Below are 23,754 nucleotides of genomic sequence, written 5' to 3'. Positions count from 1 at the left end.
TAAGTGACTTATAGCTAACACAATGTTTCGCGATATATTGCAATAATTGAAAATCAATGGAAAATGTAGAAGGAGCAATTCACCCTATAAACTTTACTAATATCAATTGCAAAGTAGAATCAAAATTACATGCCACAGTATATCCCAAACCAATTTACGAAAATAATAGCATTAATATTTGAGTCAAAATATTGGAGTAGCTTTCAAAGCCTATTGCAGGCGGCTCAATTCAATAGCCAACCGAATAATGGCATCCAATTGATGTTTGATAAAGAGACTCTCCAAGCTGCGCAACGTATCACTGTGACCTACATATAGCAGAAAATGCAGTTTAATATTGTGTTGAATTAAACAAGAATGTGTGATGCGATATGTACAAAATATTTCGTGAAAAAGGGTTGGATAAGGCATATTTTAATTCCTATAATGCAAAGTCTTTATCAATATTAAATAAAAAATTATCCTATTAGGCAGACACAGAATAACTCGTTTTTAATATTTATTAAAACAGACGAAAATTATTGAAAATTTTTCAAAATTGAAAAAAGGAAAGCTTAGGTAATGTGGTTTTTGGACATAGAATGATTGTTTACGTTTTTTTTTTAATAACACACACGCTCAACATAGCCCCGCACTAGGGAAACCCTGTGTCGCGGGTACCATGGACGCACATACAGACAACCACAAATTACACCCAAACTCACTAGAGAAACAAATATTTCTATATAGGTCATACAAATATTTCTCCCGGCCCGGGAATCGAACCTGGGACCTCTGCATGGCAGTCCGGCATGGTAACCGTTCGGCCACAGAGGTAGTTAAACTAAGTTAAATACTGTTGTAGTAACGATAGCATATCAGACTCTATAACTGATGACGGCTGGCTGTTACTACATGTCTAGTCTATGGATTTAAGTTCAAAAGCTAGTAGTTTTGTTTATTGTCATTGTGACGCTTTTATCAGGCATACGAGGCATTAAAATTATATTGTGAAGTTTCGAAACCCGGCTTGATTTGGACATCGTTTTACTACCCACACATTTTAATCCACGTTTCAGGTAACCACAACAGTGCTCTACCATGTTCAGACAAGAAATAAAACCATAGTAGTTTTAAGGGAAAACAATAAAAATGTAAATTTATTACACATTACGATTTATAAAAGCACTAAGCGCATTTGCGCGCTGTATCCGATTCGTGTTCTTTCCGAATCCGAGACTGTACAATTGTAGAAAACTCTAACCCACTTCTGATGTCGCTTGTGCACTAAGTCCGATTATATCGGAATATAGCTTGTACACCTAGAGATAAAATGACAATTCGGAAACCTGTGACATTTCGGACCGCCATTTCGGGTTCGGAATTCATACAAATCGGACGTAGTTCGCAAACACTCGTAACGATGACTATATATGATCTAGTGATTATAAAACTAATGTGTAAACTAAAGCTAGTACAAAACAAGAAGTAAAATAACAAGTAAATATACAAAGGCGGATGAAGTTATATTGTACAAGACGGAATGTATTCATTACATACATTAATCAGTCGTTAATGCACTCATTTTGGATCAATGGCGTCTTTATGTGCAAGAATAGAGTTCATTTATTTTTAATCATGCAGAGAGGTCGATACCTTGTCTTTGATATCAAGGCAATAGGATAGACAATCATCAATGTAGGCGATATGTTACGAAGTTATGAGCGCGTGTTGGACTAATTACTTTGCTACAAGGAAGCCATTTACATAAGTATGTTTATAAAATTCTTAGACAGTTGATGACGATTCCAAGTACCAACCCGAATTGAAACATTGTAGTGCACTATAATCCAGACGACTTAAAAGAATATAATATGTTGTCATTGTTTTAAAGCAAAAATAAAATATATTATGTAGGAACTTGTTTATCACCATGTTTTTCATTTGTTAATGATCATGGAAGAAAACATGAAAGTTGTTTGAAAATCTCTTACTCTCGTGATACATTAAAAAATTATGTATATCCCTTTATAAAATTGCAGACGTCGCGCAAGAAGCAAATAAAATAAGAGGGTACTTTATGGTTTCCAGCAAGTCTAGATACATGTGACCTGAATATACAATCATTTTACTCTTTAAAGCTAAATTCATGCTCTACTTGCACCTTTGATGCGAAAAGGAAATGCATCTTAGAGGAAATGGTTTGACCAAAGGTGGGTTAAGCAAACTGTAACTGATTACAGAGCTGCCAGGCTTTTGCGGTTAGAAACTCCGCAGTGTCCTACTTTACCGCTTTGCAAACGAGATGGGCTGATTTGTTTCCCCCTCTTTTTCTTGAGCTCTAAGGGCCACAGCTATAAAGAACCTTGGGAAAATCGACAGCTATAAAACTTTGCGCTTTCTTATTCATATTCGAGCCACGTTTCCTCTTAGTTATTCCAATAGTGAAAATAAGCCTTGTACATATCGAAACGTATGTAACGAATTTCAGAACACAGGAGGATATTATTATATGGGCTAGAATCAAATTATGAATGTAATCAAGCGTGTAATCTGTCCAGGGCCCAGAAAAATCTAATTGGTAAGGTCTGAATAAAGATAAAAGTACATAAGTCATTACCTATCCTCCAAATACATATTTAAATCCGGTAAACGGAATAAATTATAATTTATTTGGTTTACAGGATATAAAAAACGTAATGTTTTTGTATTATAATACAAAATTGTTATTTGTATGATATCAAGTGACGGTACGATAGCAGTTCCACTGTTACTCAGAGTTTTAAATCGCAAAGACCTGAGGGGTACTGCCGCTGCTCCCGTCACCTTCCCTACATATAAGTTGACAAGTCCTATGTGCCCTACGTGTGTGTGTTCACCAATTTGTTAAGCGTTGATACGTTATCTATTCAATAAACCCTCTTCTGTTTTATACATACTCGTATACGTGCCTAATGTCTCAGGGATGTGTGCAATAACATACCTACAAGGGTGCATATAGAGAACAATTTTGTCTTCCCAGATAATACTGCAAACGAAGGGTAAAATATAACCCGCATAGAGCACAATAATCTTAATCTGCACCCACGGCTCTATCATTCGAGTCTGACGTCTTAATGAAAACCCCTGAAGCCTCGCACTAATGATGACGAATCCAGTGAAAGGAACGACTGCGTTCCTCGTTATCTGAGCTGAACAACCCTTTCATTATTCCCGTTTTCCAAGCTAGTATTTTGAAAGCAAATGAGAAATAATTAGCAAAGTGTTATATGCATCTTTGCCACGCAAAAAAATACCATCAATCTAAAGTACAAGACTAAAATCTATTTACATATACATCTATATATCTTACTTCTTTCGTGCCTGTATTATTGCAATTTATAAAGCAAATTATACCATAATTCAATTTCATTAAAAATTCAAATTCGATGTATTTCAAAATATTATATATTCTCGATAATTAATTCGAATAGAAAATTAATGATTAATATAATATATTAATAATTCGAAAAATATTGTATTATATTTTCTGAAAAATTGTATTTTTTGTGTAGAAATCTTTTCATGATCCAACGAAGTTTTTCAGAATATTGTTCAGAAAAATACTGAATTCTTTTTTGTGAGAACTTTTCTTATTATGTGGAAATCTTTTCATGATACTACAGTTCTAGTGAAATAAAAACAGTTTTGTATCAACTAAATAAAAATTCCAAAAGTAACATGTATTGTAAGAACGAAGAGCTATTCGAAACCAAACGGATTTCCTCTGTCTATTCAGCTTGAATTCACTCAGTTATCGGACTGAGCGAAGTTTCCATTTGTGTTTATTGAAAACTTATAGCTGTTGCTGTTGTCGTTGTTCGAAAACCTATATATTAATAGTGTAGCATATTGACGTATCAATGAAAAAAGACGTATAAAGCTAATAAAATATTATTTTGCTTTTGGTAAGTATGACGTAGGAGCAATTGTAAGAAAAATATTGTTTTATCTGCAACTACAACCATTAGTAATGATATAATGAATTCAATGGGATTCAAATGTGTATATGACAATGATAACCTTGCTTTTTAAGCAAAAGCTATCATAATTATGTTCTTAATACTTTCTTACTGTACACTATTTATGTTGTATTATTATTATTATATTATATTTATTGCGCTAAATGTGCCGGTGTATGTGTGTAAATAAAAATGGTTTGAAATGTCTTTCGGTATTTGAAAATAAAATATCATCCCGAGATAAATTCGGTCGCCCTCTTCACTGACCCCAAAAAACGGTAAGTGTCACTTGTGCTTCATTAATTCTATCCAAAAAGACGTGGACACTATACACGTCTGGATTATAACCCTTGTCAAACTTTAGACCAGTTTTGTAAGTTTCTGTACAACGAAACAAGTTCTAGTCCTGAAATTCGGTGTTTAGGTGAGTGACGAATTAAGTAATTGACTAAAGACAATCTTGAAACTGAATCACTTAGTTGGTGTGGGTTGCCACGTTCCGTTATAAGGTATTCAGATCGAGATTAAGATGATAAAAGGGTTTGCCAGTGTCTATTCATATAATTGAGTAGTAGAGCTCCTTGTGAAAAGATTTGTTCAAGGAAGTATCTTACCTATTTCTACCGTCAAGCAGTAATGCAAGAATTACTGGGTTCCCGTTTTGAAGGGTATTAAGTGCTGGTGAAATCACAGGAACATGTGCCTTGTCAACTAGTAGTCAGTCAGTAGCAGTAGAGCTCCTTGTGAAAGAGTTCGTATAAGGAAGTACCTTACCTATTTCTACAGCCAAGCAGTAATCTGAGCACTTTTCAGCTTATGTCTCAGGTGATGAGCGCAGAGGCAGTGCACCTCAAATCTTAGCGATTTAAAGCTCTGTGTGGCACTGCACCTGTTATGGACAGGCGTGTCGCTTACCATCAGGCCACACGACTTATTCGTCCTGTCGTGATATGCCATAAAAATGTGTAACCACGGTAGTTACTGGTCTTTACGACACATAGTATTTGTTTTTCAAAATTGATTTAAAACCAAATTTAGATGACAGACGTACACGAATTTTAATTATTTTAATGTTAATAGAAAAGAGAAGTTTATTAAAGACTATAGAGAACCGAATGGGAAAGACGAAGAAGGGTATCTGATACGTCACGACAGTTTTCTTAAAAGCATCACAGAAGAAATTATCAAAGGCAGAGGAAGACGGAGACGAAGTTATTGAGATTAGACAAGGAAAAAAGTTAATGTCGTGTCATTTCCAGGAAATCAAAGTTAAGGCACTGAACAGAGATGATTTGTGATTAGTGATTACTCCGCCGACAAGAGCCGAGTTCTCAAACAATAAGAAGAATGTATGAACACATTTTTTTTATGATACCAAGTGACGAGACGGACAAGTCGTGCGCCTGATAGTAAGCGACACGCCTGTCCATAACAGTATCAGTGCCACTCAGAGCTTGAAAACACAGATCTGAGGGGCACTGCCACTGCGCCCGTCACCCTTAGACATAATTTGATAATTTTCATGTGCCTGTAATTTCACTAGCACCCTTACCCTTCAAAACCGGAACGCGGTAATGCTCGCATTACTGCTTGGCGGCGGCAATAGGTAAGGTGGCAGTACTTCACTGGACGAACTCTTTCACAAGGAGCTCTACTGCTACGAAAATATAAAGGTTTTATTATTTCATAGCTTATTTTGCTACACAGTAAAAGTTAAGTAATATTTTATGAATCAGAATTTTAGGCGATTTTGTCAAATAGCATTTCTTGGCCAGCTATCAAAATTTATAATACCTATATGCGCCAGTTTAAATAAAAGAACTGTACACTTTATAAACAACTGTGTACTTTATAAATATGTTTAAACTAGGTTGACACTAGGCTAGGCGAATTATTTATTTAGGGACTGGTATTCATAACACAGAGTACCCTAGTGTAGAAACCAGAATAACTTGCACGTTTCACCTACAGTGAAACACAGACTTAACTGCAAAAAATGAAAAACTACTGAACAATATTTGTACGCAAAAACGCAGACACATCAAATATTCTTTCATTTTTCCATGGAGACGCAATGCATATTGAAATAGTACCTATACAAAATTTAACAGATCTTCTAAATAATGTGCTCAGCCCAAAAAACAAAATATAACTACTTTTCTGTTTATTTATTATTATTTATTTATTTATTGATTATTTAGTATATTTTTGCAAATATTAGTTAAGTCACTGTTTCACCGCCCGTGCAATATATTATGTATACTTTCGTTTGAACTAAATAAAATACATTCCTGTCAATATATTCAAAAACTTAGCTAGCGAATAGTGTGGTAAAAGTCACGAACACGATGTTACACTTCCAGAATTCCTAACTAGATACAATTCACAAATCCATATAATAACCGTGTAATAGCCTCACATAATCGTAAGAACAAATTGTTCCGTCGGAAACAGAAAGAGAGTTTATATGAGACACTCGACATTTTCTCATTAAAATTTCAATCGGCGGAACAAGCAGTTGGACGAGATGCAATATCCCAACATTTCATATTGTGTTTTGAAATATTCTGAACTTTACGTTATTTGCTTTTACACCACTTGGAAACGGGAAACAATTATTACAAAATTAATAAAAAGTTTCAATTAAATTTCGATACTGTTCTCTCTTGAGTATCTCTGTATGATAAAAAACAATGCCTTCGATTGGTTTAATAGAAATACCAACGTAGAAATATGCACCAAGAATAATTTGAAAATCTAGTAGCAGTAGAATTTCTTGTGAAAGAGTTCGTCCAGAAAAGTACTGCCATCTTACCTATTTCTGCTACCAACAAGTAATGTGAGCATTAATTCGTTTCGGTTTTGAAGGGTAAGAATGCTAGTGAAATGAAAAGCACATGCGACTTGTCAACTTAGGTCTCAGATTGAAGGGTGTAGTGGCGGTGCTTCTGAGATGTTTGTGATTCGGAGTGGCACTTCGTCCTGTCACATGGTATCATAAAAAAAGCTTCTGTCTCATGTCTTGAGAGAGATTTTTTAATGAATGAAATATTCTTTATTGCACATTGAAAATTACAATAATGTAAGTATCACAGAGAAAGATAATGTATAACAGGCGACCTTATTACTAAGTAGCAATTTCTTCCAAGCAACCTTAGATCTTTGTGATAAGGCAAAAATAATTATGCGTAACTTTTATACCAGAAATGTCTACTGTTCCTTAAACTAGTAAATCTATGTTGTCAGGAGGAATCTTCACGTTATCGTTATTCATATGCACTTCTGATCCGTTCATTGTTCAGGGTAAGTAAGCAACTAAACAAAGTTGCAAATTCCGTATTAGAATAAATACAGGTACCGATTGTAACAACGGCTGCCATTAATTTTGACCCAATAACACCAGAAAATATGCAATAAAAATACAGCTATACATAATCATTTTACATGGAATTACTTGAAATTTATTGGGTAAAACTATTACTTTTACAATCAAAACCAATTTTTCTTTTGGAATTACATGGCCTTTAAAGAGGTAACTAAGATGTGTGGATTTGTTAATCAACTAATGTATATATTTAGGTATATACAAGCGAATTATGGCAACACAATTCTTTATCCAGTCGACATTAATGACATTACGTTACATTTGTGAGCTACAGGAAATTTGGATCTAAAACACTACTATCTCTACAACTACAACCTATACTGTGGAAGTTTGGTCTCTACGTAAATAGACCTAAGACACAACGTACAGACCAACTTGTGACTTTCGAGGAAATATATTTTTTATTCGTGTTTTACATGAAAAAGTTAATAATTAATAAAAATAAAACTACGGGTGATATGAAACTATATTGTTCAAAGTTCTGCGAACTGTATCGATTGCATTGAGGGGAAATGAACTCAGTATTTCTAGAACAGAACGCCCTCGTGATTCATTCACATTGTATATTTTACTTACATACTTAACTGCATGTATATGTTTGTTCTATGATTTACATTGTTTATTTACTAAAAAGAGAAATATGTAGAATCCTAAACGCAACGCGAGGTGGCATATTTTCTTCAAATTTAAATGGGACATCAAAATCGGTTTTCAAATGCCGGAGTCATCGCGTAACATATATACAATAAAAAAAAACAGTCGAAATGAGAACCTCCTCCTTTTTTGAAGTCGGTTAAAAAACTTTAGGTTCTAATATCTCGAAAGTCATCGCAATGCAAATGCGTTAGTTAGTTGCAACAAGGAGGGCAGTATAATTATTTTACGATTTAAACCCACCTTGTGTGAAAAACTTTATAATCAAACAAAATCTCTATTATGAACATATGTGATAATTCGCTCTGTGCGCGCTTATTTTGGGGGAGACAAAGTTTTAGTGTTGTGAATTCAAATTATAGACTGGCGTGTTGCTTACCACAAGGCGCACGAGTCCGAGTAGTTCGTCCCATCACATGATATTAATAAAAAAAAAATTTTCACTAATCAAAACAAATACTTCATACTACAGTTTTAGTAACAATTGAAGGAAATTGCACAAATCTATTAAAAAAACAGGAACTAATTTAGAAAAGAAAAAAAAAAAAAAAGAAATCTTTCATTTACTTAAAAAAAAGTAAAACAGCTCCCGTCTTTCATTTCCGAAATAACCCTCTCAATTAACTTCGTTAAGGATGGTCGCCTGATTAATAATGCATTTAGGTAGAGTCTTCAGTTCCTGTTAGTATAAATACCGTGCTTGTTTCAGAAACTCCGAGCTGCTTAATATGATTGCGATTTCAAGTGTGAGGATGATAGGCCGGGGTGGCTTAGAGTTCACCCCTAACGGACCCTACAGATGCTGGCGTAATAACCTTACTATCAAAAAAATGTGCATACCAAAAGAGCACGTACATTTTTTCGTACTAAGTAGATAAAAAGATGTGACAAAAATATAATAAACGCTTTGAATGTAGACAAAACAAACAAAAAGTTACAACGCCATTAACGTCACAATGCTTCTTTTAAAAACTGAACAATTAGTACCAAACCATAAATTATTTAAGATAATAACATGTAATGTGTTATGTGTAATATGGTACAATTATTTAACATAATAATGAACTATGCGTTATTTTGCTGGAGTGGTGACCACATGTCACAGTACGCATACATTATTGCCGCCGCAGCAACCAGATGTTCGCAAGGTCATTGCCTCGAACGACGTTTTAATTCGAATTTCAGTATCCTGAGATGTACTTCAATTATTAAATAATGATATAATTGAATCTTACCACATTCGGTTTGTCCATCTTCAAACTTGCAAAATCCAGTAGTAAACTTATTATTTATAAGTATATTGTATTATTTAAAAAGCACCGTAAGCTTAATGTCAATGTCAATCGCGGAAGCAAAGACACGTAGCAAGGCAAAACTGATCCTTATATTAAATTTCGCGAAATTATTGTTTTGGCGTACAAAATTGTTGCAAACTAACATCGTCACTGTCCTTATATTAGTCTTGGTGACTGACAGAAGCGACAGAAGGCACAACGCGTATGGTCCACTACATTGATTATGATACACTTATGAACTAACACCAACTATGAGTAATCGAAACGCAGTTCACAAGATCCGCGACACTCGTTTCCCTACGAGCCTTTGTTACGTGCGGTCCAGATCCATGGCGCCAGCTGTGATCGGCGTGCTCGGCTCGACGAGCGAGCGTCTGGCGGAACGATCGATGCCGGCAACAGATTTACATTTTCCGTAGAGGAAATCGGGAAAGTTTGTCACGTGTTCGAGTACTAGCGGGCGGCGAGAACGGCGCGCCCGCACGCCGGTAGTGCGCGGCGCCGAGTGCCGCCCGCCCTGCCGCTGCCGCCTGCCTACCGCTTGATGTCGTGTCGCACCGTAGCACTACGTCTACGATACACGCTCTCTGCCGGGCTACTTTTGCTTAGCTTCTACATAATCACTTAAACCGATGAGATTAAGAATCAACAACGAGATAACTGGGTCTGTTTATAAGGTTCATATACGAAGGAATATTCGAATATTTAGTTTTGTTTTATCGTAATAATTGAATAATACCGCGGCTAAAGTATATGAGGTATCAGTAGGTAAGATTTAGAAAATGGAAATAAGATAGATAAATATTGAGTGAATATCGAACTTAAGAGCACAGGATTTTATCACACGATACGATGGAAGTAGGGTTTTATGCTGCGACCTTTAAGGTCCCGAATGGTGCGGTGGTTGTTGGGGGTGGTTAGGGTCGGGCGGCGGAGCGCGGGACAGGGTCGACGAGAGACGTGGGACTATCGATTTTGGCCACCCCGCTCTCTCCCCTAGGCATGCGACAGTGTGAGTGCGCCGTACGAGTCCTCACTACGAGATCGTCGACTGTACGCTTCAAGCGGTGTCGAATATTAACAAACCCTTTGTTCACGTCAAGTTTTACCGGCATTTACCAAATGATGCATTTAAATCGTTTTTGATTATCAAATCTAGAGCTTTAAAGCATATAAATTATTACTTCCGGTCCAAGAATAACCAACGTTTTTCGTGTTTTTTAAGTAGAAAACAACAACAACGTTCACCTTTCCCCTTTCTCTTACTTCAAGGTTTAAGATTCTTAAAGTTTCGAGTCATTGATATTAATTTTTGCACATATTTTCTTTACATCCTTTATAGATAACGATAGATGCACATGAGTATTTAATGAACAGGTAAATTTGAGGACACAATGACTTAAGAAGACAGAAGACAGGTTACGTTAGAATGCTACATTGACGTATGAGAGTGATGGAAGGCGGGCCGACCACTTGTGGATCGAGAGGTTCACCGAACGCTATTGGAAATGAATATCTTCACATACTTGCCACATACCTGTAATTCTATAGTGACATGTAATATCACGTCGCTTTGTTCAAATATTTGAAGAAAGATCGATTAAACGTTATAACTCATTGCGGCATTTCTCATTTAATGACTCTGAAAACAATTGATTCCATCTAGATACGAAAATATTTGTAAGTGAGATTATTAATGATAGCGTTATTAATGACTTTATAATTATCAAGTAGATAGGATAGATGGATGAGATAGTGGGCTTCAAATACTAAAGTACTTAGTATTTATTACTATTTTACTAAGTATTCTTAAGTTAGTATTCTTAAGTACTCTTATATATACTTGAAAAAACTTACCTTTCTTCCAACTGCTGTAGTTGCGAGGTCTGTTGGTAATTCATACGACGACCGTAAAGTGATGCGCCTCCCTCTGACATGTACCCGTCCATGACGTCATTGTTTCTTCCACAATCAATTTCATTTATATTAATTCTTCTCAAACAATCTCCATCTGACATGTAACCAGAGGCAATTTCAAGGTCGCAATAATCGGGATTCGAAAATCCAGGGCCATAATTCATACGATCTCGTAGTCCAATATTTTCTCGACCAAAATTTGCTTTCACTGTATTAGCGTGATGAGGGTAGCCAGGAATATTTTTCTGTGTTAAACCAGAAGTTCTCATTGGCAGTGTTAAATGGCTGTTGTAACCGCGCAGTAACGGCCTCATTGGCATCACATTCATCAAAGGATTCTCGTCATCTCCAAGTGAGTTGTCTCGACAATGAGAAGGCGTGCTTGATCTGCTATTACTTTCACGACTCTTGTTTAACTCTGTCAATGTTGTGTTGTGATCAAGTGACGGTCTTAGTCCAGCGCTTTCAAGTAGTCGCTTCTGTGCAGCTTCTTTTTCTGAAATTTCTGCTTCATTAATAACATCTTTAATGTAAGTTGAACTCATTTCCATTTGTCTTTTATTAGCAGTCCCATTACTAATTCCAGTTTTAGACATCTCAGACCCCGATTCACTAGAAGGTCTATAAATCACGCTGCTGTCGCTTGAGTTTGAATGTTGCCCTGTAGTACTATGCGTCGAATTTGAATGTGAACTTTCCGACATTTGCGATGTAGCATTCGGAACTCCTAAATTGATTACAGGCATTGGAGAAACAGCAAGTGTCTGTTTCTGACAAGTTTCTTTACTTAAATTAGATTGTTCTCTACTGAACGGAAGTGCACTTACGTTATTAGTAGAATTTAAACTAGAATTGCTTTGTATAGGACTTAATTGACTATTTGTACTTTTGTGTATGACATGTCTGTCTTCTTTTGATTTGAATGTACCTTTGACAGCTGCTGTTGGTTTTGGAATTCCAGTGTGATTCTGAAGACCAAAGCCTTGCGCACCGGAAGGAGTTTGAGGCTGGGAGCTCTGAGAATGTATATGACCATTGTGTTCTGATGTTCCACTGTTTAGTTTCATTTGGCTTCCTGAAGATTTCACTTTCGATTCCATCTTTAATTTAGAATTCCTTGAAAGATCTTCCATTTGATTCAGCTTCGTATTACTAATAGATTTAGGAGTGGCTATTTTAGATTCTTTGTCTCGTGAAATCATTTTTGGACTGTTTCGTGATTTGTCATTATTGCTCGATTTAGAACTAGATTTGCTTAAACTCGAGGAAGATTCTTTAGGTGATTTTGAATTAACTATTTTAGTTTTTACATTTTTACCAGACTTATCTTTTGATAAAGTATCGGTTGGTTGCCTTATAGGTTTAGGTCCTATTAAATTAGAAGATTTGATATGTGAATTAGGCGTATTTGATGATTCGTTAAGACTTAAACTAGAATCAGACCTCTCACTTTTGGCTGATGAGAAACCACTGGAAGAACTGGTACGTTTAGACACTGCGGTGCTTTTATTATTTTGTTTCTCAGTGCTCACTTTGTCTTTGTTAAAAAGTTTCAATTTGTCAAGCATGGAATGCTTTGTTGGTGTTCCATTCTGATTGCTTGGAGCCTGCGGCTGTAGCTGTGATTGCGATACCAAAGTGGATGGAATCTTGCTACCCGACGCCAATAGGGACGAATTCGGTCGGGATCTGCACGAATGAAACGTAAATGTAAGTTTTCATAGCAATTATAAAATTATTTAAGAAATATTTAACTAAAAAAAATTAAAAATATTCTTACCCAGATGAAGAAGGCGCACGTGGTATAAAACTCACTGTTCCTTGCCCTAAAGGACTTGTTGATCGACTGGAACTTGCAGACAGACCGCTTTTGCCACCTGTGAAAAAAATACATTAGAAAAATGCATTGTTTACTTTTACAATACAATTTATTATGCGTATGTGTGTACCTTTATTCTGAATTAAGCATATTAAACCACATCATAATAGAGTTATTAAATAATAACTGATTTTAAGCGAGCAAACACGTTATCTATTACACACCTAAAGCTGAATAAATATTTAACTATATGCAGTAAGTAATATTGACAACAAAAAAGTTCAGATAAGTTTGAACTTTTTATCAGACACGGCACGGGTGGCCTGAGCTGGGCCCGCGACATATTGTTCTAGAACTATACAACATGAATATTAACGATTGTTAATAATGACAATTTTAATAAGACCCCTTATTCCCCTACAATCAGTAACCAATGAGTGAAGTAAAGGGGACGTTATCAATTTGCCATGGATCTAACTAAATTTGTTGGCATCATCGACCGCTATAATACCGACAAAAAATAATTTATGACGTCATTGCATACGAATGTGTGTGTGTGTGTGTGTGTTTGTGTGTGTGTGTGTGTGTGTGTGTGTGTGTGTGTGTGTGTGTGTAATGAACTGCCCTAACCATGACATGTAAATTAGTAAATGTTGTCATAAGATGTAAAATATCATGGGTTCCAAAATATTTTTTTGGATCAATAGACAATATGAAAAATGATAAATATCTATATTACTACTAACTCAGGCACAGATGAGTTTACCTTATAATAATTTTGAAAGTTAAGAAAAACTATCTTTATCACGTTCAATAAAACATGACCTCAACGAGTTATAGCACTCGAATGATTCCATATCTCCAACGACTTAAAGCCAGTATAGTAGGCCACATTTAAGGATATTATACATGTATCAAAAATATATGTCAACATTTTTATTCTAATTTGCGTGTAAGAGCTACATAGACCTACTTAGAGGAACATAGCGCTATTGATAGCTGCACATAGCTACTTAGAGCTACATAAAGCTACTTGGCGTTATTCACAAGCCGCACAAAGTTTTAAACTTTGTACAGTCTAGCATGTAGATAGTGTACCATATAGTTATAGTTTTCATACCCATTGTTATCAAGACATCTAAGTATATATTTCCATGACTTGATTAATTACCACAGTTTTCTTACTTTATCATCTCTTATCTGTATGTAAATGATGTAATGAAAATAGCTTCGTAGGTAGAAAACAGGCTACACCTTTGTCCATTAACATTGAGCGAGTGGCTAACATCCGTTCTCCATTCCGCTTAGACGATCCATCACTTAAAACAACTGACGTATATCGTTCGCTAAAGATATCATAAGGTAGTTATTGCATGATGTTGCAAGGATTATCGTATTCATCTTAATAACACAGACAGAAACAGTTGTTAATATGCGAGGGGTACCTTTACACCATTTTTGAAAAAAGAGGCATTTTTTGTGAAGTTACGCAATTACTCCGATATTTCTGAACCGACTCCGAAAATCCTTTTTTTTGTTGGAAAGGAGGTACCTCAGTAGCGGTCAAATTCAAATTTGAAGAAACGATTCCACCTCAAAGGTGGCACATTAAAGGATGAATCCGGTTTATGAGATTTCACCCACTTTCCGTAAACCGATTTTAATAAAACTAGGCAAATAGATGTAACCATAATGTAACTCCACAGAACTTTTGTGGTCGATTTTGTTTTTTTTGTAAAACGAAATATTGTTCCCGTAAGTACCTAATCATCTTTGCGCATAAGCCCACTGGGTCTTCTTGACCAGTGTGGTCTTCAGCGATGTATTGTAGTAAACCAAAAACAACCAATTAATCAACCAGTAAAGCAAACAAATAAGTTATCGAGTTCTTAGGTTTTCGCGATTGTTGCACATAGGAAATTAAACTATTTTTTCGGATCCACATCGCGTATAATATTTTTTCAAACAAACTAACGTTTTGGGCTCTTTACAAGTGCCATGGTCACGGCTGACACCCCACAAGTGTAAAAATTATTCAAAAAACAAAACCCGACTGCAAAAGAATTTTGCTGGAAAGATAAAAAACATATTACCCCACTAATTTGAATATGACACTCCCACAATGAAGACGAATTTAATGACACCTCATATGTCAAAATCTATCAAGCTGTTTAAGCTGTACAGTGTGAAAAATAAATGGATATACATACATACACTTGAAAAACCTAACCCTCCCGCAGTCGGGTAAAAAGTTTTCCTATATTATAAGTTATTCCATTTCATTTTTCAGCCCTTATTGTCCCACTGCAGGGCATTTAACTCTTCTACAGGCCAAGACATATTATAAGTTAATTATGAATAAATGTAAAACGTAAAATGTTTTAAAAAATCTATAATAATTTGGCAATAGCATTGCCTAAATGAAAATTCAAAGTTATTTAGGAAATACTGCTTGTGGGGGTCCCAACAAGTCTCCACTCAGGCCACATTGGCAAAAGATGATGTGTATCTATATGTACAGAGTGAAGATAGTAAATAAACTACAAATTTAATTTACTAACATATACTTATCTGTTTCATGTTACTTTCAATTGTTTTCGAAGTGAAGTAAGAATAACGCCGGATTTACATTTTTCTGACGTGTGGTGTCGTGACGCGTCAGAACGGTATCGGTTTCAGACACACAACCCAAGCCGTCACGTCAGATTGTGATACACTAATATAAATCTAACCATAATAAATGTATGAAACCAATACCGTTCTGACGTGTCACGACACTACACGTCAGACAAATGTAAATCACACTATCCACAGAAAAGTGTGACAAGTCCAATTTTTCCAACAGTGCTGTGGTCACAAGTATTGGTCATTAGTATTCTGACGCCACAAATTTACGCACTCATATTGTTTAATATAATATAGCCAAGAAGAAAGACACTATTAATAAATCTATCTGTCATTTATTAATATGTAATTTTAAAAGACAGGATGTACTTATGAGATTAAAGGTGTCATGACAATAGTTTCTGCGACAGAGAGAAAAAAATATTTCCATGGATGCGTAATGCGATGTTAGTACACATTTAAAAGGTAGGAAACCATTAACACGGCCATACATTAAAGATTGCAAACTGACATTTTTCTACACAGCAAAACCCTATAAAAAAAACGGTTAAAGATTGAACATTCAATGAAGAATTTTGAAAATGTGACCTAATGATCAGAGAAAACATTTAATTTTAAAACAACAAAAATAAGCTCTTATTAACTTTAATGTCTTTCCCTGTGATGCAATATAAGGATTCTGCCTACACATTTATGCACAATAAGTCCATCCATGATAACTAGTTCACTGATCAATTGAAATAATCATTGCATTTGATTGGCGAGCTAGTACATAAAGACCGTTACAGATGATTGGATTATGATCGAATTGATGTAATTTATTAGGTGAATCAGAATATTTATGAATTCAATCAATATCTGATGCGATATTAGATAATTTCAGTCGATTGACTACTATTATATCTTGAACACAAGAATTTAAATTTGAATATAAACATTAGAACCATTTTTTCGGATCTTAAATTGCATATTTGTGCATTTTTTAAACAAACCAACGTTTCGGTGTCCCATGTCAGGTCGCATGGTCACCTGACTGAGATCGTGTTAGTCGTCAAAACGTTATACCTCATTTTAATAATGCAAACCTCTCTATTACGTATCCGGAAAAAGTAGAGTCATTTCCAATATCTAAGAATTGCGAAAATCTAAGAACTCCATATTGACTATAAATATTTATTTATAGTCAATATATATTTTGTTATTGTAAAAGAACGGCTTTGAGAAAAAGTCTTTTAACAAGAGTTTAGTATATGGCTTACCTTCCTTCGTTCAATATTCTGACACATCAGTAATATTAGACTAAAAATAATCAATAATACGAAAGGTGAAATTGCTAGCTTAGAAACTTTAATTAACTGTTACATAGGCCAAATAAAAAATTAAATTTAAATCTGTAACATAATTAGTAGCACACTTATTTAATGATATTAAATGACACTGCACCGATAGCTCTCCGAATTTGTATAACGAATGAGAGCGCTCTCTCCGAGACTTGCATATGGACTGAGTGCCTGTGATACTGATTCACACGATGACACTAGACTATACGGGTCCCGAGATAAACAGCCGTGAGAACCATAATAATCTTTACTTTGGAGATATTGGCGGTGTTTATATTGTACATTATTGACCAATAAATCATCGCAGATAAGAAAGTGATGTTTAATTTTGGTAAAGGAGAGTGTTGAAACACTTTCGAGAAAATAAAATATAGTTAGATCATTAGATAATTAGATGTTTTCAAGTATTCTTGTAAAACTCCTTAGATCATCGCTCTAAAAGAACAATTTGTGCACAAAAAAGAATACAGTTCAAGAAATCCTTTTCATTCTGTAATGAAAGTTGGTAATGAGGTAGACTCGCGTCAGACAGCGTGGCGTGGTGTCAGTTTATCAAACTTTGTTGTTAGTGAACTTTGCGCTAGAACCTGTGACTTTCGGTGCATTCGGGACGAACTCTAATAAAGAATTTTCGGTTTCATTGTCAAATATTACTTGGACTTAGTTTTGATTTTTACGAAGCGACTTAGGGTTAACAAATGTTGGAATAATTGCATAATATACGCATAAAAAATAACATCCGAATTGAGAATCTTTTTCTTTTTTTCAAGTTGGAATTTTTTTTATAAATTCAAGTGACGGGACGAACAAGTGCTCCTGATCTACTCGTCCATAACAGTTGCAGTGCCACTCACGAGCTTTAAATTGCAAAGATCTGAGGGGCACTGCCACTGCGCCCATCACCCTGTGACATAAGTTGACAAGTCCCATGTGCCTGTAATTTCACCAGCACCCTTACCCTTCAAAACCGGAACACAGTAATGCTGACATTACTACTTGGCGGCAGAAATGGGAAAGGTGGCAGTACTATCCTGGACAAACTGTTTCACAAGGAGCTCTGCTGCTACTAACGTATTTGACGCAATGTGAGTTGTAGTAACGGAAAATAACAAAACTCAATTACGTGCACAAGAAGCAAATAAAAAATTTACAAGGCACGTAACTCATTAACGTAGCAGAAGAGAGACGGCTAAACAGACCCTCTGACGCTAGACTCTGCTCATTGCAATATGACTAATTGGCTTTTATTAATTCCATACCTGCTGTGCGCTCAACCGAGTTAATGCAAGGATATGTTGATTGTTTGAATTAGCATTTGTGTACTGTCAGTAATAAACGGCTTATTACTAATTTTCTTGTGATAAGAGAAAATAACATCTAATGCTGTCTTTGCAAGTATTATATTATATTGCTCAGAAAATGGAAGCCACAATTGATCATACGTTAAGTTAAGTGCTTTTATCTTGGGAAAGTTGTAAAAATAATACAATCTACACGAAACAAATAACGTATATGTGAAATTAACTAACTCTCCTATTTAAATAAAAAAAACATCGACTAATTTGTAATTTGTTTTGTAGAATCTTTTCTGCTGATAAGTTATCATTTTGTCTATGTGACCTTATTGTGCCATAATGTAACTGTTTTATAAATCAAAACACACCTCAAAAGTTCGTGAATTAATGCAGTAGAAATGAGAGCTTTGAGAAGTATGGCTGGAGTGACTCCGATAGATAAATTACGGAACAGTGTGATAAGAGAGCGTTGCGCGTTGCGGTGTGGAAGAGGATGTACTAACAAAGATAGAGAAAGGGATGCTTAGATGGTTCGGACGTGTAGAGATAATGAATGAAAGAAGATTGACGAAACTGATTTATAAGGCATGTGTGCGGGCAAGTTGTTAAGAGCCCACCAAGGCGAACTTACCATAACCAAATTGAGGCCATGCTAAGGAAGGGCCAGGTCAAGAGTTAACCGACGAGTGTGTATGAAAGCACTAATGCGTGTTGATAAGGCGAAAGTTATGTCAGGACCATAGCAAGTGGAAGACTGTTGTCTCTGCGTGGCGTGAAGTGTATGTAAGTATGTAAAAGTTCGTGGAATTACAGCTATTTGCAAAATTTTATTATAATCGGTTACCGGAAAGTGAGCGAAACTGTATTCATCCCTTAGTTTGCCACACTTAGATGTGGAATATTTTCTTCAAATTTAAATGGGACTAATATTGAGTTACCCTATTCCCAACATAAACGAATCATCAAAATCGGTTCACAAATCCCGGAATAATCGCGTAATCTACACACAAAAAAATACAGTCGAATTGGGAACCTGCTCTTTTTAAGTCGGTTAAAAAGGGCGCGAAATATACGAAGTATCATCATCATCATCATCTTAACTTTGTATTAATATAAAAATAATGCCAAAAATAATCAGTTTCGCGGCAATTTTAGGCAATATTTAAGGGGTTGATGTTGCTCGCTTCCGTAGGTTTACCCTTGCGACCCTACAAGTGACCCCTGGGTGGTGCTAAAGAGCAACAACTACCGGTGGTATGCTTCGGCCGTGGCTGGTAACCACCCTCCCGACGCAGTCGAGTCGCCAAATGGTTTATCCGTGTTCCGGCTCGTGTCGGGTCTGAACAGTTGCATTGCGTCCAACGACAAGTAGTAGCTGCTTGTACTGCCACACTGAGCACTCGGTTCTGGAGGCTAGCCGGATCCGAAGCATGGTGCACCGCTGGCCGACGTGGGAAGTTGTAGGCCCAAGTACCGGGAAAGCCACCCGTGAAAGGCTGCCCCGCCACCCAACGAAAAATCCCGGAATGCTCCACATTGCCGGTTGGCGACCGGAGGGGAGGACTAGGTGGCCATCTCCGGGGGGGTTCGGGCATCTCCGCGGTCTCCAAACCGATTGTACCCTCGTGTGGCAGTGTGAGTTTGCTGCTTGGTTCGACGACGCAATGCGTCGTTCAACTTAGGTCACAAAAAAGGAATACATTTTTCACAGCGGTTGCACGTCCTCCCATTAAAAGTGCACCTCACCAACATCAGAGGGCTGCACTCAAATATCGAAGCGGTTCACCACCAGCTGAAAACCGATAAACCGCATCATGCATTTTTTGCTGATGTTGTAGTTGAGGTCTTGCGATTGGGCATGGAGTATTTGGAGTATACCATACTTCGATGTACCCAATGGACCCCAAGCTCGTCCATGGTAACGGTGCTGTAGTCGTGCTGAAGCACAAAAACAGTCTGCGTACCAAGCTTGGGCAGATGCTCGATTACGCAAAGCTCCGAACACTCGGAATCTGAAGAAAGCCTTTAATAAAGCCGCCAAGAAGAGCAAAAGTGTGTTACGCTGGGCCAAGTTCGACCATGTGCGCCGCATAGGGGCCAAGGTTGCCTCTTTTCCAGCAGGCAGCAAGTCCTTTTGGTCCCTGGCCAAAGCGGTAAAAAAAAACTTTAGTAGCCACTCATTACCATCTCTGCTGAGGCCAGACGGCTCGCTGGTCTATACTGCGGAAGAGAAAGCGAATCTTTTCGCCTCACTTTTTGCAGAGTTCGCGTCTGGATGCCGCAGGATACCTACCACCTTCTTTATCTCTGACTGGATGCACTATGGCGCCAGTTCGCATGCGCCAAAAAGAGGTACTCAGAACTCTGCGAAGTCTAGACGTGCATAAATCTAGCGGGCCAGATGGAATTCCAGCAACAGTCCTGCATAACTGTGCGCCTCAGTTGTCTCCTATTCTCCCACGCCTGTATCGCCTCTCGCTTGAGATTAGTGTAGTTCCCAGGTCGTGGAAGCTTGCAAATGTGCAACCAGTGCCTAAAAATGGAAGCGGAGCTGACCCTGTCAACTATAGACCTGTCTCAGTCACTTCCATACTCTGCAAGACGATGAGATGATGAGATGGGACGTGTACTTAACAACCGTCTCTTGTCGTACCTTGAAGACAACGATCTCCGATCATCAACGTGAGGCGATACTTCACACCGGGACAGTTACTTCAGCTGTACCAAGCACAAGTCCGGTCGTGTATGGAGTACTGCTGCCACTTAAGGGATGGCTCTGCTAAATACCAACTGGCCACCTTGGATTCAATAGACAAGCGTGGTAAGAGGCATATAGGTGACTCGGAACTAGTATAGGCGAAGCTGCAGAGCCTTGAACACCGCCGTAGAGTTGCCAGCTTATCGGTATTCTACAGGATACATCACGGAGAGTGTGCGATGGAATTGCATAATTTGATTCAGCCTTCTCCTTTCCATCATCGGGAGACTAGACGTGGGCGGGAATTCCATCCCTATGTTGTGGATATTCCCCGGATTCGCACGAAGCGTTTCGCTTCCACATTTGTACGGCGAGCGGCTGGGGAGTGGAATTCCCTGTCTGCAGACTTGTTCCCCGAACGCTATAACTTGGACCTTTTCAAGGCGAGAGTGAATAGGCATTATTTAGGTGTGCATGCTGTATCCTCGACCTCATCGTCACTTTTCTTTCAGGTGAGATGGAGGTCAAATGCGCCCTTATTTTTTATATAAAAAAAAATCTTGACCACATGGAACACGAGCTTAAAATAGTCGTTTGCTTTTAGAGTATCAGATACTTTATTTGCATTCGCTTCGTATACAGCATGATCATGACATAAAACATCAAGGTAGCTACCTGAGTGCACAGGCGTAGCAGGTAGCGGACGTTTGTCGGGCGGTCCTCGTCGCACCGCTGCCGCCGATGCTGGCAGCGGAATCGACGTCTGCAGCACCGATACTTGTCTGAAACAATGAATAGTTATTATATAGGCATAATTCAGTTATGAAAAGGGATGACTATATATTCTAGTGTCTATGGGGTTTTGGCTTATATTATAATATCAGTATTTCTAGGAGCAGTTTAACTGCATATAGTTGTATGTGTGTGTATCATCTAGCTGCAATAACAGTAATCGCTCCTCTATGTTTAGTTCCATTTGATAGAAATTTCTTCAATTTTAGACAAACTGTTGAAAACAAGCTATAAGTAGCCAGGAACCGCGAGACTACGTAATAATATAATAACCGCAAGTTTCTAGTACAAGTATAAATTACACTTCTCAGACAACTGAAGATTATAGCTAAAACGGCGGGGCCAGTGGTACGGTGGCTTTGCTATATTCACCACTACCATTTGTACGAGACATTACCAACAGATGTCTAGTCATAAATTCAGTTAAACATTTATTTTAGATGCTTACTCTTGTAAATTGCTTTTTCAGAAAATGTATGCAGCAGAATTAATCGTTTAGGTTAGCTTTATTAGCGTAATTTACTTCGTCTGTTAAGATATTAAAAGTTCTGCTACTTGACAGTAGATGGCGCTATACTAAATCAGTAACTAGGATCGGGAAACTCATATTAAAATAAGTATTAATAAATAAATATAATTATATAATGTATATAATTATATAAATACAATTGAATTGTTTTTTGCTGTCATCTTATAGTTATTGCAAACTTAATGGTGTACCAGAAGGTAATTAATAACAACTAAAGTGATGACTATCATATGACAACACATAATATAGACATTCTTTCCGCCACACCATATCTAACATTTTGTTTGAAATATCAACAAGCGATAGTGTTGACGAACCAGAGGCCCTCTGTCGCCATCCTTTGTCGAATCTAAACATGAACATCTGGCGTCGACGCACGCGCAAGCAATGCGGACCACTTGACATGCGCGGGGAGGCTTTATATAATGTTACATGACACTAACTTGACGAAAGGGGAACTATGTTTGGTAAACATTGTGGTTTCATATAAACAATAGGCTGCAAACATGTTACGTAACCAGCCGTCAACACTCGGATCTATACTATAATATCTACCCAAACCACTTTATTCAATAATTAATTGAGGATATCAGCGCATAAGTGGTGTAACCCTATAAAATGCATATAGAAGATGAGAAAAAAAAAGGAAATCCCTCACTAGAGAAACCCTGTGTCGAAAACTCACGACAGAAATAAATATATAGGACCTCTGCGTGGCAGTCCAGCATGGTAACTGTTCGGTCACGGTGGCAGTTGAATCATGATTAATCATACTAATCATAATATATGTATAATTTATTATGACCTATATAGTAATTATATTTAACTAGTATTTCTTTATATATAAAAATAGCATTCAAATATAAAATAATTATATACCTTACTAACATTACATCACTTTTGCGCTGTTATCCTAAATGAATTATTCTGTTTTTTCTTTAAAAATTCGCTTCAAAGACAGGTTAATATCTTAAAGCCCCGTGTAGGGGCATCAAAAAGTACATAATATGTGAAGTGACTCGGACACAGATCACGTAAACGCCCAATGCGCATTATAATTAAATCAAATTTAGCGTTATATATTCTGTATGACTACAGGGTATATGGAAAAATACGTTTTCCACACAAAACTAAGGACATATTTACTTGCACAATGGGCGTTTAGCGCTCTTCTCCTTATAGTTTGCTGGGTCTTATGAGTTAAACAGGCGTTATTTACAGGAAGTGAAAATTTGAAAAAAGGCATGATAAGTTAAAAATGTTACTTGATGTTTCTTAACCAAGGTGGGTGACACGTTCTGTTTTTAGACATATGTACCTGTACCTGTGCTTCTTTACGATATTTGCTAAGAAGTTCTGAATCATTGTTTTGGGAATTCCTTCAATGACGCATCAAAGGAAAATGTAGGATTTTGTGAAGATCGT

The 23,754-nt window shown here is 36.8% G+C and overlaps 1 protein-coding gene across 10 annotated transcripts in view; it reads right to left on the bottom strand.

The window, feature by feature from the left end:
- LOC113233306 (protein sickie) overlaps window positions 1-23,754 on the bottom strand; it is a 239,872-nt gene that overhangs the window by 64,656 nt on the left and 151,462 nt on the right. For 6 of the 10 annotated variants that reach the window (XM_026468386.1, XM_026468385.1, XM_026468389.1 and 3 more), the window contains 4 exons: window positions 21,684-21,790; window positions 13,012-13,108; window positions 12,160-12,920; window positions 11,172-11,727 (listed from right to left, as the gene is read on the bottom strand). In XM_026468386.1, the coding sequence (XP_026324171.1) occupies window positions 11,172-11,727; window positions 12,160-12,920; window positions 13,012-13,108; window positions 21,684-21,790 (1,521 nt within the window). Of the gene's footprint in view, window positions 1-11,171; window positions 12,921-13,011; window positions 13,109-16,934; window positions 17,046-21,683; window positions 21,791-23,754 lie in introns of those variants that run through there. The other 4 variants (XM_026468384.1, XM_026468383.1, XM_026468388.1 and 1 more) reach the window with 3 other exon arrangements.

This window comes from Hyposmocoma kahamanoa, unplaced genomic scaffold, assembly GCF_003589595.1.
Source record: "Hyposmocoma kahamanoa isolate Upper Pololo Valley unplaced genomic scaffold, ASM358959v1 78, whole genome shotgun sequence".
NCBI classification, from domain to species: domain Eukaryota; kingdom Metazoa; phylum Arthropoda; class Insecta; order Lepidoptera; family Cosmopterigidae; genus Hyposmocoma; species Hyposmocoma kahamanoa.
This window is presented reverse-complemented; position numbering and strand designations above follow the sequence as displayed.